This window comes from Peromyscus leucopus, chromosome 4, assembly GCF_004664715.2.
Source record: "Peromyscus leucopus breed LL Stock chromosome 4, UCI_PerLeu_2.1, whole genome shotgun sequence".
Classification (NCBI taxonomy): Eukaryota; Metazoa; Chordata; class Mammalia; order Rodentia; family Cricetidae; genus Peromyscus; species Peromyscus leucopus.
This window is the reverse complement of record NC_051066.1, coordinates 147875618-147890751: the sequence shown is the minus strand read 5'-3', so window position 1 is coordinate 147890751 and position 15134 is coordinate 147875618. Positions and strand designations below refer to the sequence as shown.

The 15134-nt window shown below is 49.4% G+C and overlaps 1 protein-coding gene across 1 annotated transcript; it reads right to left on the bottom strand.

The window, feature by feature from the left end:
• Positions 1–2936: 2936 nt before the first annotated feature.
• On the bottom strand, positions 2937–13730 carry Pigt (phosphatidylinositol glycan anchor biosynthesis class T). Its single transcript, XM_028868458.2, has 12 exons — positions 13507–13730; positions 13219–13396; positions 11575–11702; positions 11189–11289; positions 10932–11018; positions 10327–10414; positions 10124–10221; positions 9873–10038; positions 9067–9270; positions 4388–4553; positions 4203–4286; positions 2937–3578 (listed from the first exon to the last, which is right to left on the bottom strand). Exons 1-12 carry the CDS (start codon positions 13691–13693, stop codon positions 3326–3328), a joined length of 1740 nt encoding a protein of 579 aa, XP_028724291.1. The 5' UTR covers positions 13694–13730; the 3' UTR covers positions 2937–3325.
• Between the last annotated feature and the right edge of the window lie 1404 nt (positions 13731–15134).

Below are 15134 nucleotides of genomic sequence, written 5' to 3'. Positions count from 1 at the left end.
AAGGGGAAAGAAGGCCGGAAGGCTGGGAGATGGCTGGCTTGGTAAAGGGCTTGCGGAGTCAGCGTGAGGACCAGAGTTCAGTCCCTAGAAGACATGTCCGAGAGGCATGGTGGCATGTATGTGTTATCCCAGTGCTGGGGAGATGTGGACAGGCAGATCTCATGGGGGCAGTGAGAGACGCTGTCTCAAAAAACAAGGTGGTGGGCTGGAGGGATGGCTCAAGGGTTAGGAACACGGGCTGTTCTTTGAGAGGACCTGGCTTTCATTTCCAGCACCCACATGGTGGCTCACAATCATCCATAAATCACCACAGGGGATATGACACCCTCCTCTGGTCTCTGTGAGCACTGTATACATGTGATGCACAGACATCCATGCAGGCCAAACACTCACACACATGAAAATAATTAAAAGAAAAAAGCACAAGATGACACTTGCTGTTGACATCTAGCTTCGATAAGCACCCCCACACACAAAGGCGTCAGATTCTGAATTTATTTTGAAGTGCACACTGGATGTGGAGATCAAAGACAACTCAAGGGGCTGGACAGACAGAAAGAGGACGAATGTCACCGACAGATATAGAGGACTATGGGTGAACACATCTGGTATAGAACAGGGGATATTAGAAGTTCAGCTGTGGGGATTCCGGCTGTCAAAATGGAGAAGGGCAGCAGATGAAGGCTGCTGGAGAAATGAACGCGACATACAGGTGCCGTCAGCGTGTGGAGGTCATTTCTAATGATGAATCAGGCCTACATCATGTTCTTCTGACTTGGCCATCATCCCACACCACTTGGCTGCCAAGACCATTTAGTTTTTGAGAGCCACTCACCTGAATTTTTTTCTGTTTTTTGAGATAAGGTATTGCTATGCCAGCCCTGGCTGTCCTGAAACTTACTCGGTAGACCAGGCTGGTTTTTTTTTTTTTTCTTTTTGACTGGTGCTGAGAAGTCCATTTCTTTTCTTTTTTAATAAGAGATTTTCTATTCATTTTTCCTACCAACCATAGATTCCCCTGTCCTCCCTCCTCCCACTCCCCAGCCTTCCACCTCCTCTAAGGCAGTCTCCCATGGAGAGTCAGCAGAGCCCGGTACATTCAGTTGACACAGGTCGAAGCCCCCCCTTCCTGCACCAAGGATGCGCAAAGTGTCTCACCATAGGCACTGGGCTCCAAAAAGCTGGCTCATGCACTAGGGACAGGTCCTGATTCCACAGCCTGGGGTCCCTCTAAACATTTCAAGCTAAACAACTGTCTCATTTATCCAGAAGGCCTAGTCCAGTACCATGGGGTCTCGTCAGCTATTAGTCCACAGTTCATGCGTTTCCACTAGTTTGGCTGGTTGTCTCTGTACTTTTTCCAATCATGGTCTCTTGGTCATAGAATCCCTCCTCTCTCTCTCATGGATTGGACTCCTGGGGCTCTGTCTGGGACCCGGATGTGGATCTCTGCATCTGCTTCCATCAGTCACTGGATGAGAGTTCTATGATGACAGTTTGGGTATTCAGTCATCCGATCACCAGAGTAGGTCAGCTCAGGGACCCTCTCGACTATTGCCAGTAGTCTATGGTGGAGCCATCCTTGTAAATTCCTGGGAACCTCCCTAGCACTCGGCTTCTCCCTATTCCCATGGTGTCTTCATTTATCATGGTATCCCTTTCCTTGCTCCCCCACTCTGTTCCTGTTCCAGCTCAAACTTCCAGCTCCCCTAAGCTCTCATTCCCTGTCCCTTGCCCTCCATTACCTTCCCTCACCCCCAGTTTGCTCACGTAGATCTCATCCATTTCTCCATCACTGGGCGATCCATGTGTCCTTCCTAGGGTCCTCCTTACTAGCTAGTCTACCTGTCTCTGCCTCCTTAGCGCTTGGATAAAAGATGTGTGCGAATATGCCCAGCCTTTGTTTCTTTCTACGTTTCCTAAAGATGGGGTCTACGTAGCCGGATTGATCCTTGAACTCACAATCCTTACTCCAGCACGGAGCACTGAGATTACAAGTTGTAAGCACGGCTCCTGGCCCAGCTACACTCATGCCTTTCACAGCTTCCTTATTTGCTACTTGGGGAGAAAGGGCAAGGAAAAACGTCTAGACCAAGCTGCTGTTGCCCAGGTCTGGACTAACCCAGCACCTTCCCCTCCTTTCACCTGCCTAGGCTGGCAAAAGACCCAAAATGGCTCAGCCAGTGGCCCTGACCAGAATTCGCGCAGATGCTCGCCATTGCTGAGATAGGCCACATCCTCCTGAAAGACCCCATGCAGCATACTCTGTCTAATGGAGTCAACAGGCATGAGCAGATAACAAGGGACAAGATAAGTCCAAGGGCCTGTGGGACAAGCAGAGGGCACTGATGACATCCTGGCATGTCATAGACTTTCCAGAGGAAGCAATGTCTCATTTGGCTTTGGAAGAGTGTACCAGGCAGTTAAGGGGTGCATGGTTAGTGAGCAGTGCATTTATGCCATGTTGGGAGAAAAAAAGTGGGGTAGAGTGGAGAGAACAAGTTAGCTCAAGTGTGCTGGAGGAAAAGGGGGGGGGGGCTCAATGCCTAAGGACCTGTTCTATTGGAACCCAGAGTTCTCTAACAAGGGGAGGTGGGCAGGGGCAAGCTTGCAGCCAATGGGCTGACTTCAGAGCTTGTGGGTGGTCTGAGTGGTCCTTAACATCAAACATCTCCAAGCGCCAGGGTGAGTCCCAGTCATTCCGACACATTGCAGTTAGCCGTTCCTGCCTCTGCCCTTGCTGATAGGATTCATTTTCATGATCATAGATTCTATTTACAGAAAACCTCCCAGCCAAACCCAGAGTTGGAGAATTACTTTGAGAGGGGTGGAGAGAATACACAAGATGAGGAGGAATTTCTGGCAGGGGTGGGCAGAGCACTCATAGAAGCTTTAGCCGAGAACTATTCCCAAGCCTCAAGGAGGAAGCAACGACCTAGGAAGGCAGCCACTTTATTACACAGTAAATTCAACCCTCCACACAGTAACACAAGCTCTTCTGCATCCCATTACCTGGGCCATCAGAACATCCTGCAATGATGAAAACGTCTCACCAGGCTGTCCAACGTAGAGCAGCACTAGCCACCTGTGGGCAGAAGTGTGGCTGCTCCAGGTGAAGAAGGGAAATGTGCATGTCAATGCTACCTTTGGCTCGAGGCTACCATAACAGACACCACAGCTCTAGGCCCTGGCCAGGGCTAGGGGGAGTGTGCTTCAAAAGCTAGCTCTGGAGACAGAAGGAATGGCAGAAAAAGTCTTGCCCCTGCTCCCTTGGACGGGGTGAGCGGGTGGGGGGTGCAGCTGTAGCTGCTAAAGAAGGAGAGTCTTAGAGAGGGGGGACACCACGGGCACGCCTGATGAGGTTAGCCAGCCTCTTGGCCAGGCCACCCGATTTGGGCTCCTCAATGTGGAAGGTCCGGGTGAGGAGATTGTAGAAGGAGCCGTAGCACACGGCCACCACAGTGCATGTAAGGCAGATCACATTGTAGGGCATGCTGAAGTCAGGGGTAGGCAGGTTCACTAGCAAGGGCTCTGTGTAGAGTCGCACAAAGTAGCTGGAGCCATCAGACACCGGGAACCTAGATGGGAAAGAGCAGGTGAGATGGACTGGCTGTTCCTCCCTCCCTGCCTGCTCCCCACCTTGAGTCCCAGCTTCTACCACAGTCCCAGCTTCCAGATCCCAGTCTCGTAACCTTGTAAAGAAGCATCTCACAGGAAAGTGCGTGCATGCGCGTGTACACGCGTACGTGTACACACACATACACACACACACACACACACACACACACACACACACACACACACACACACGCACCTGCTCAAAGGAGAGCCACCAGCACTGAAGGGAAGGGCTTGCCCTGCCTACTGCCTTAGCCTAGTCTCAGCCTAAGCAGGTGTCCTCACAAAAATAAGTAACTTATTATACTACCGCCACCAGCACCACCCTAATTTAGAACAATTACCCTTTGGGCTATGAGCCAGGCTGTACATCAGGTGCTTTCCAAAGTCCCTGCCACTCAGTAAGTAGTTCTCCTGCTGTTAATGCGACTAGTCTCTCCCATTTGTTTAAGCAGCAGCAACTTGGAAGCCTTTTTTACACCTTCACACATTTCACAGACCACTATGATTTTCACAAGGGCTGATTAAATCTCACATGACTTTGGAAGGCCCAGTAGGCAGCAGGAGGGTGTGGTCACACTTACAAGGTGTTGAAGAGAGGACTCCCTTCCCAGTCCACTGGTTTGGCTGCTACCACACTGGGCACAAGAGCGCTGAGGACAGATGGGCTGCAGAGAAGCAGACAGACGGGCTAGGTTCTTTACTGGCTCCTTCCACCAAAGGGTCAGAGCAGAAGTGGGGGCACACAGTCTATTGGGGTAGATCCCACCTGACATAGAAGCCGTGGTTGGGGTCTGGTGTGTACTCCGTCCACTTGAGCAGGGCCCGCTCAAACTGGATGGAGACCTTGGTGATGGAGTTGGCTGGCAGCTGAATCAGCATCTCCAGGAGGTGGGGCTGCTGCCGGTCCTGGGCAGGTTGGTAGTGGATGTAACCTGGATGGAGGCAAGAGCCACCTAGACTCTGTTCCTAAAATCACACTACCTACACCTCCTCCCCCTCTGCCATGGGACCAAAAGGAAGTCAAGCCAGGGAAGAAATGGGTTCTCAGAAAAGGGAGAGCCTGTTTCCAGGCAGCGACTCCAGGATATCAAGAGGCTGCTGCCACGAACGCTGCAGACCATCAATCTTCACATCACTAAAACTGGGGCATCTCGGTAGCGAGGAGGCTCATGGGTAAAGACAGACACCTGCTACTGAGCCCAACAGCCTTGCTTGCTTCGACCCTTGGAACCCAATGGTGAAGGAGAAAATCACCTCCTGCAAGCTGTCCTCTGACCTCTTCACACACATCCCAGAACAAAGACCCTCCCATAAATCACCAATAGATAAATAAGTAAATAATTGATTAAACTGGGGCACCAGATATCACCCTCTGATGTAATACAAGAGGAAGTCCAGAGTCATTTGGGAATTCTTGCCAAAAATATAGGCCATAAATCTAATCAAGTTTCTAAATCTAACACCAGCTCACACTAAATAGCGGCACAAGGACAAATCCAGAATGTCGAACATTACTTACACACATTATATAACAGACGACCCAGTTTTAGCAAAGAGCACTTTTTAAAAAGTATGTATGAGAGAGCCATAAGAAGACCTCTTACTTTGTAAGTGAATTAAAAAATAAGATTAAAACAAAAAGCTGCCAACTGTTATAGACTGGTGTTAGCACTTACCAAGCATGAGGTTCTGGGTTCAATCTCCAGCACAATCATATTTTTCAGTAGTTCTTTTTTAATTATTATTTAATTTTTGTTTTGTTTTAGATTTATGTATGTATGTCTGTGAGTGGGTATGTGCACATGAGTGTGGTACCCAAAAAGGCCAGAAGAGGGCGCCAGATTCCCCAAGGAGCTGGAGTTAGAGGTGGTTGTGATCTGCATGAAGTGAATGCTAGGAAGCAAAGTCAGGTCCTCTTCTTACCAGAGTAGTGAGTGCTTTCCACCTGCTAAGCCATCTCTCCAGCCACCTCCACCACCAGCATCAATATTTAAAAGGAAAAGCTGGGTGGTGGTGGAGAATGCCTTTAATCCCAACACTCAGAGGCAGGTGGATCTCTGTGAGTTCAAGGCCAGCCTAGTCCACAGAGCAAGTTCCAGGACAGCCAGGGCTACACAGAGAAACCCTGTCTCGAGAAAAAAAAGATAGGAAGTTGGAGACTACTAAAGGTGTGATAGGCAGGTGGGAACCTACTGTGCTTGGGTGTGTTCAAAATTCTCTAGAGGCAAAGATAAAACACAACCGAGCCTGAAAGAATAGGCCTATGCTCCTAGCTGCTTGGAAGGCTAAGGCAAGCAGATAGATGAAAGTTCTAGGCCAGTGTGAGCAGCTTCACAAGACTCTGTTTCCAAGTGTAAAAGTCAGAAGAAAGGTGAGCATAACAGCAATCCTAGCAGGCCAGCCAGGGCTACACAGGGAGACCCTATCTCAACAAACAAACAAATAACAACCACAAAATAACAAAACAAAGAGGGCTGGGGGTATAATTTAACAGAGAGCACTTGTCTAGCATGTATAAGGCCCTAGTTTCAAATTTGATTCCCAATACTCTAATAACAACAACAACAAAAAAAAAAAGGCACAAAATTCCCCCTGAGGAATGTAAAAAACATCCACATAGGGTGTCTGAAATACAGTTTTGAAAATATAGGAAACATGACTTAAAATTTCCTCAGACCGGGCAGTGGTGGAGCATGCCTTAGTCCCAGCACTTGGGAGGCAGAGGCAGATGGATCTCTGTGAGTTTGAGGCCAGCCTGGGCTATGGAGCTAGTTCCAAGAAAGGCTCCAAAGCTACACAGAGAAACCCTGTCTCAAAAAACCAAACCAAAACAAAGTTCTTCAGTTTGTCTCTGGGATTGATGTCCGTCTCCTTCATCATCAGTATCGCTTGACTCCAAAGAAGAACAGCGCTCTGGTGCTATGCCAGGCCCCCAGAAGGAAATATCAGCAACTGTCAACACTTCCTTAAAAAAAAAATTAACAAAATTTCTTTTTTTTTTTTTTAAATTTTTAATTTATTTATTTGGGGGCAGGGTTCAAGACAGGGTTTCTCTGTGTAGCCCTGGCTGTCCTGGAACTTTCTCTATAGACCACTGACCTCAAATTCAGCAATCTGCTTGTCTCAGGCTCCTGAGTGCTGAAATTAAAGGTGTGCACCACCACACTCGGCAAAAAAAATAACAAATTCTAAACTTTCCCTCTGTGCTGGCTAGTTTTATCTCAACTTGATACAAACTAGAGTTCCCTGAAAGTAGGGAACATTAAATGAGAAAATGCTTCCATAAGAACGGGCTATAGGGTATTTTCTTAGAGATGGATGGGAGGGCCCAGCCCATTGTCGGTGGGGCCATCCATGGGCTGGTGCTCCTGGCTTCTATAAGAAAACAGGCTGAGCAAGCCATGAGCAAGCCAGTAAGCAGCACCCCTCCATGGCCTCTGCATTAGCTCCTGCCTCCAGGCTCCGCCCTGTTTGAGTTCCTGTCAGTGATGGACTATGATGTGGAAGTGTAAGCCAAATAACCCTTTCCTCCTCAGTTTGCTTTTGGTCATGGTGTTCATCACAGCAACAGAAATCCTAAACTAGGACAGAAGTTTGTACCAGGAGTCAGGTATTGCTGTGACAGATGTGTTATTTCTGGGAGGACTGTGGAAGAACTTTGGGCTAGAAAAGTCACTGAGTTCTGAGAGCTCAGTGGGATGTTCTGTGGGAGCTTGGAAGATAAGAAGGTTGAGAGCAGGGCAGACGATGGAGGCCTGGCTGGTGAGGTTTCAGGGGAAGCGAAGACTCTACCCGGCCTTTCGTGTGAAGAATCTGTGTTCTGGTCAGCTGGAGCTGAAGAACTGACCGTGAGTAACAAGAGACCAGAGCCACTAAAGTAACGCCTTTGCTTTTCTGGGACAATAAATGCTGGCCATCGGGGCTGAAGAACTAGCAGTGACTAAGAAGCGACAGCATCATGGAGGTGACTGACATCTTCTAGGAAGTGTTTTCTTAGAGTCAGCACACAGAAGCTGTGTTCCAGAGGCAGCCAAAGTTGTACCTTGTGCTAGGCAACTAAGTTTGGTCATATAAAAGTCACCTAGATGCCGAGTGGTGGTGGCACACGCCTTTACTCTCAGCATTTGAGAGGCAGGGCCAGGCGGATGTCTGAGAGTTCAAGGCCAGCATGGTCTATAGTGTGAGATCCAGGACAGGCACCAAAACTACGCAGAGAAACCCTGTCTCGAAAAACCAAAGAGTCACCTAGGTAGTGCTGGTTTCGAAGGTATGAAGGTGTCACAGAGAACACCTGAGGCTTGGCACTATGTGACCAGGTTGAAGTCCCTGAAGAGAGCCCAAGAGAAGATATTGGTGGAAGTGTAGTCCAGTGTCAGCAGAGGACCCCAGTACGTTAGAGATGCCAGCACCATGGGCTGACCACCAAGAACAGCAGCAGCAGTGGAGGGGAGCAGCTGGAGCCTAGAGGACAAGCTGTGTGCTGCAGGGGTAGAGCCAGGGAAGTGACCCAAGCCCTTTAGAGGAGTCCAGAAGACTATGGGTGAATCCTAGACATTGGACATTGTGTTATTTATACTGCTGGAGTTTGGTTTTGCATTGTTCAGATTGTGACTATGTCTGGTTCTTCTGTCTTGAATTGAGAAGTATTTAATTTATTTTTGATTTTATAGGAGCCCACAGTTGAAAGACTTTAAATTTTTCCCCCCTAAAACAGGGTTTCTCTGTGTAGCCGTGGCTGTACCGGACTCACTCTGTAGACCAGGCTGGCCTGAAACTCTAAAGGTGTGTGCCAACACCTGGCTAAGACTTTGAAATTTAAAAGAAATTGGCTATTTTAGAGAGATGGAATTTTTAAATGTCTGGGACCTTTCAAATTTGGAATGTTGATATTAATAAATGATTTAGGGGCAGAACAAGAAAGAAGAGATTCTGGCTTAACAGCGCTATGTTTGTGTATCAAGATGACAAGGGGTCAAGCCCTTGACTCTCCCAAGAAAGCGAAGAGACCATAGACTCCGGCCCCGCCAGCTTCTCAGCTTCCACAGCCCAGTCTGTCTTAGACTCTGTCTGTCATGAATCAGAAGGACGTGATCACAGGTTCAGGGAGGAGGAAGTGAGAAGGAATCAAGCTGCTGCCCTTGGAATGCTCTTAGAACCATCGGCAGCACAAATTCCAGAAGTACAAAAGTATGGCTTTTGCTTTGTAAGTTACTTCTGGGAGCTTTCTGCTGTATTTTAAAAACGGTCCTTAACCCTCTCTTCCGCCTTCACAGGCCTTCAGGGGAACTTTGGGAAGTACTGAGAAGGAAGTGTGGAGGTCGGTCCTGAAGAGAGAAGGAGCTGAGGTGAACTGAGGTTTGTGTGTGTGTGTGTGTGTATGTATGTGTGTGTGTGTGTGTGTGTGTGTGTGTGTGTGTGTGTAATGGCTGGGGCTTAGCTCCTCACTTGGTTTGTTCTCCTTGCCCTTGGAGGTAATGGTGAGGGTGTGCACATACAACCGCAGGTACCAGGGCACAGCATCCAGCAGCAGCATGGGGAAGGCCCGGTAAGGGTGGGAATTGTACAGCAGTGTGTTCAGCTCTCCGTTCTGCAGCCCGTAGCCACTCACGTACCGCTGCGCGTGCAGGAAAGGCGCGGGCAGGGCTTCCGCTAGGAGAAAAAGAACCAACACTGAATTCCCTCCCCAGATCCCTGAGCCAGACTCAGAGTCCCAGAGCAGGGAAAGGTGGGAAAAGCTCTGCCATAGGAACTGGGACGCATGGGCTCTGCAATCACCCAGCCTCCCTCGATCACAGGGATAAGGTGACAACTACTACCTCGTGCTCACGTGTCCAACACTGTGTCCCCTTCCTGCCCACAGCAGCACTCTCAGGGTGTCTCTCCCTTTCCTTTTGGTAACAAGTGTAATGAACTAATGCTACTCTTTTACAGCGTAAAAGTGGTAAATAAGATGGCATTATTTATCCCTCTATGCCTAGTACATGGCACAAATTCAAAACTATTTCACCAGCTAAATATACGAATGAACTCTGTATTTTACATTTATTATTACATCCCATCACTAGGCATTAATGTCCCTGTTTGTTATAGACACTAAGGCCCAGCGGAGGTAGGAACTGACCCAGTCATTAAGTTCAGAAGAGGTGGGTTTAGAACCAGTAACATGAATGCAGAGTTGGGTCTAAACCCCTATGAACTTGAAGAAAAGACATAAAACCTCGAGGGTCTGCACCCTCCCCTCATCGACTCACCATTCTCTGGAGGTCTCTTCCATCTGAGCTGGAGGTTGAGGCTGCGGGAGTTACTGATCACAGCTGTGTCAAACAAGTCATAGACAGCATAGGTCTTCTGGGTGCCCAAGATGACATCCTGGTACGTGGAGGTGGGAGGAGGGCTCACCTCCAGTGTTCCATTGTCCTGGCAACACAAGAGCCGCGCTCAGAAACAAGCAGAGGGGCAGGCTGACGTTGGGGAGTAAGTGTGCAGCTGAACACCTGGGTACCTGGCTGTGGCCTGTGATGTCCACGTAAACTAGGCTCTGCGATGCCAGTGGGCAGGCCTCGGTGAGAGTCCGAGAGAACATGCGGAACAGGGACCAGTCTGAGAAGAAAGAACGGGGCTGAACCAGGGTTGGGGTGGCTGGGCCCGTGCAGACAGAGCAGGACCGCGACAGGTGGGCAGAGACGACGTGCCAAGGCAGCTTACCTTTCTTCCCCTGCCCCGTGATGAAGGCATCAAACACAACTGAAAGCGTCTGCCTCAGCTCCCAGGAGACGCTGGTGCAGTGAGCATCCTGTCATAAGGGCCGATGGTAGCCGTCATCCATCCACACAGCCCCAATGACTAACTTGGACATAATCCCTGTCTGTCTGTGTATCCTCACTTCTACTGACTTGCTACTGTTCCCTATGGAGCACTTGACCCTGAGCCAGATCCCATGTCAATAGCTTTATGAGCATCAGTTTGATGAACTATTACAACCACCCCCAAAGTAGAATCTATTATTCTCATGTGACAGATGAGAGTGAGTTCAAGGAAATGAAATGATGTCCTCAAGGTCACGCCAGCTGGCGAGTGACTGAGCCAGCAGCTGTAATCACACAGTGCTGTTCCTGACTTTGTGCTCCACAACAGAGATTTATTGAGTGCTTCCCAGGCAACCACTCAGTTACCCTGGTGCACAGCCAATGCCCCACGCAATGAGTCCCACTTCTGCCTCTCACTACTCACCCAGCCAGAATCAGCCAGATTGACCTGCACTGTCTCTCAGAGCCTCTGGACTACACCTATGCCCATCCCCCATGGCTTACTCTGCAGATAGGACGGATATGCACTGCCTGGGAGTGGTAACTGGTGTGGAACAAGCGATCTGCCTTCAGTAGCACCGAGAGACCTGCCTGGAGGAGACAGGAAGAGATACAGGGCTGGTCAGTACCCTCCATGGAGCACTTGACATGGGGCACAGATTCTCTTAAATACACCCTGGCCGCCAGGCTGTGAAGGGACACCCGCCAACTCCCTTCCCCTTGTGGGACTCCCACCCACCCACTCACCCATCCACACTCACCTTGGAACTACAAGGCAAGAGCTTCTTCCATGGGGTGAGGTTCTCGGTGCAGACAACCTCCCGAGGTAGCACAGCATAGCGCAGGAAGTAGTGATCGGTGTCTGAGGGAGACAGAGGTGTATTGGGAGTATACCTCGGTTCTGCTCTCCAGGAGCCACCCTCCAAAGATGTGGGTGACCTCATCTTCTCCCTGTGCCACTCTAGTACCACTGCCAAGTGGTCCCACCTCCAGTCAGAGTAGGCAATGCAGACAGCAGTTTCGGGAGGCGACCTGCACACCCATGGGACCTAGGATCTAGGCCAGCTGTGGGAGAGGAGCCCGCGGGGAAGGAGGCAAATGTTGGGGTAGAAGGTAGAAGGAAGAAAGACCTCAAGGGCTATCTCACCATTGGCCAGCCCCAGCGGTTTGAAGGAGGCAGTGGGAGTGACAGTATTGGTGGAGTCGATGAAGTTGAGGGATGCGCAGAAGATCCCCGAGAGGACATTGCTGAGCTCCTTCCAAGATTTGTCCACACTAGACAGAGACACACACCGACTTACTGTCCCATGGTTATACCTTTGTAACTCCAGATCTTGTGTGACCTCCTTCCTACAGCCACAGCTAACTGCCAAGTCATCTCCACCGTGACCAGACGATGGGAGTCAGAACGTCACTACCCCTGCTCAGTGATGCCCCTGCCTCACTTTACCTCCTTAGCCTCTTCTCTGGGCATCTTGGCAGCTCCTCAGGTCTTCGTTCAAGTGGTTCATCTTGCCTGGGAACACTCTGCTCATGGATTTCCACTGCCTTCAAAGTTCTGCCCCCATTCTTGTCCCCCTCCTCCAAAAAGCCTTTTCTGCTCTCCTCAAGCACACTGTTCCTTTGCTCTGTTGTGTGTCTGAGCACTCAAGACCCCTACCTAATTCCCTTTTAGGAGATGGCTAGCTGGCGGCAGCCTCTTGCCCTAAGAGCCATGCTTCACTTGGTGTGCGTAATACCAACCCATATAGCATTCAGTAAATTTCAAAATTACTTGTTGATATTTGAAAGTCAATTTTCATGCTGAAGTCTGATCTCTCTTGAAAGCGACAGTCTGAGCACATCAGACCTCTGCTGTCATATGGGAGCAATCCACAGGAAGTGAGCGTGGCTGTCCACTTCAGACTGTCACACAGGCTCTTTCTTGGGTCTGCCACGACACTACCTCTCCCTGTCATTGCTCTAAACCTGGTAATATTTGTGCTATGGATCCCGACAGGGTAGTTAAGGGGCAAATGAAACATCCTGAAACACCCTTCTCATGCCGGTGCTTCATCAGTGGTTTTACTCCTTCCGTCAGTGTGCTATCCCACAAATGTTTTGTTAGGCACGGATATTATTTTTTAAAATACAAATGAATATTTGTCTAAAAAAACACCTAGTTTACCAATTATTTGTGGCTTTACATGCCAATAATAGGCACCAATCACTTGCTATTTGCCTCTTTAGAGAAATGCATATAGTATCTCAGACTTGAAAGTATTCAGGATAGAACATTCACTCAGCAAAGTAAAGAACATCACTCTGTGTTAATTTCTTTGTGTTGCACGTGCATGCACACTGATGCACACAGCTGCAGAGGCCAGAGATCAACATTTGTCGTCTTCATTCCCTCTCTAGTTTTTTTTTTTTTTTTGGGGGGGGGGGTGGTGGTGATTAGAGTCTCTTATTGAACCTGGAGTTCACTGATTCAGCTAGACTGACTTGTCCAGCAAACCTGTTCCTCCTGTCTCCACCTCCTCCTCAGTTCTGGGATTACAGGCCTGCTTCATCAGCTCGGCTTTTTAGGTGGGTTCTGGAACTTAAACTCTGACCCTCAAGCTTGAGTGGCAAATATTTTATGACTTGGCACCTCCCCAGCCCTGTATTACCATTCCTTACTTCCAAAATCAACTTGGTGGGATCGCCAGCCGTTACAGCAGCTAATCCCCAAGGGCACAGCAAGATGACAACACCTTCCCCTGCCACACTCCCTCCATGGCCTGTAACAGTCGCCAAGATGGGAACTCACTCTGTGACAGTGTCTTGGAACCAGACCCAGAGCTCTGCACCGGATGGAGCCTGCAGGAAGGGTGGCCCCCAGTATCGGGTCCTCCAAAAGCCTTGCGTGAATGACAGGTGTAGCTCCCGCAGAGAATACTTGGAGATCAGCTGCCCCAGGGCTTTGGGGAAGAGCCTGTAGTGAGACACTGAAGAAACCAGGGCAGGTGAGTGGCGAGCCGGGCCCCGCCCCCAGACACCGCTCGCTTTACCAACTCAGGAAGGAGTCACAGAAATTTTTCTCAGGTCCTGAACTCACCGCCTTCCCGCTGCAGATCCGAATCCCAACGCGTACGGAACTGGAATGTGGCGGCCACGTCGCCAGACGGCAGCGGAGTGATAACAAGCTCCTCTCTCAGGCTGTCGCGTGGGCGCTCCGCGTGGCCCCAGCAGCCCCGTACCACCAGCAGCAGCAACAGCACAGCGAGCGGCATGGCCGCCGCCATGCCTGCGGCTGCTTCCGCCTCCCAGCAGCACCCCGCCCACCAAAGCCGGCATCCAATAGGAAGAGCGTGTGAGGAAGGACTTCCGGTGACGTCCCGGAAACCGCAGTGCGGTTACCGGAGGGACACTGCGACCCGGCCACAAATCCTGGATGTTGCCGACCCAGCGTGAAGGGGCGTGGGCTTGTGGCGGGGAGAGGCGGCTGGCCTGAGGGCCCACGCACCTCGAGGTGTTTCCACCCACTAGGGAGTGCTCAGTGTGCAGTGTGGCCATTTCGTAGTTGAAGGAACGTACTGAGAAACCCCAGGACCGAGGGCTGGGATTACAGGTGTGAGCTGCGAACGTCGTGTCGAGCAACTCCTACAACCCCATCCCCGTGGTCTTTTATTATAAATAATTTAAACTGTATGGCAAAGTTGAAAGAATGAGCAGCTGTTAAACATTTTTCTCCAACCATGTACATTCATTCCATTAACACATTATGGGTGAACATCAACAAGTCCACTCACCTATCTTAGCTTTGATGCCACTACAGAGTAAATGTCACACACAGATGTACTCCATTCTCAAGAGTTCTGTTTTATTCACATTTCTCTCTTGTAAAATCAGCTGGGGTTTGGATTAATATGCCATTGTAACCCCCAATCTTACACAAGATATAGAATGTTCCTTAGACCTGGGACTGGGGATGTAACTAACTCGGTGGTAGAGTGCTTAGCATGCATGAGACCTTGAGTTCATACCCAGCATAGCAGTGTGTGTTGGGAGGGAACCCCCAAACTTAAAACATAACAGCCAAAAGTCCCACTTCCTAGAAAGGGGCTAATACCTTTTCCTTGTCAATGTCTAGTTCCAGAACACATTCTAGAGGCAACTAATGTTCTTGTAATAGATTGATCTGTTCTAGGACTAAACGTAGTAACTTTTTGTCTGTTCTTTCTCAAAAGAAATGATTTGAAACCACATTGTGCATACTGAAAGCATAGCTTCATGGGAGTTGGCTCTGCATCATCCTGTCGTCTCCAGGGACACAGTGCTATGTGGCCTCATGTTCCCACGTGTCTAAGACTTTCTGTTTATTGCTATGCTGTGCTAACGTGTAGATAGGCCAGTTTCTCCATCCTGTTAGTGGGCCTCAGAGTTCTTGGCAGTTTGGGTTATAGTGGACAACGTTGATTATAGTCTATACAAGTTGCTTTGTAAATTTGGGTCTATCATGTCCCTTGGAAGAATATTTAGGAGCAGGATGGCTGAATCAAAAAGAAAGTGTGCTTAATGTTCAGTAAGAAATGGTCCTTTCTCCAAAATCTGTCATTTTATTTGTCTATTAAAAATATGCAAGTTAGCTGGGCAGTGGTGGCGCACACCTTTGATCCCAGCACTCAGGAGGCAGAGGCAGGCGGATCTCTGATTTCAAGGCCAACCTGATTTACAGAGGGAGTT

Excerpts from the sequence above, each read along its gene's own strand:
- Pigt (XM_028868458.2), bottom strand. The coding sequence starts at position 13,693 with ATGGCGGCGGCCATGCCGCTCGCTGTGCTGTTGCTGCTGCTGGTGGTA. Across the intron at positions 10,039-10,123 it reads ACATCACAGGCCACAGCCAG|GACAATGGAACACTGGAGGT; the intron begins GTACCCAGGTGT and ends TTGTGTTGCCAG. Across the intron at positions 9,271-9,872 it reads GAAGAGACCTCCAGAGAATG|CGGAAGCCCTGCCCGCGCCT; the intron begins GTGAGTCGATGA and ends TTTTTCTCCTAG.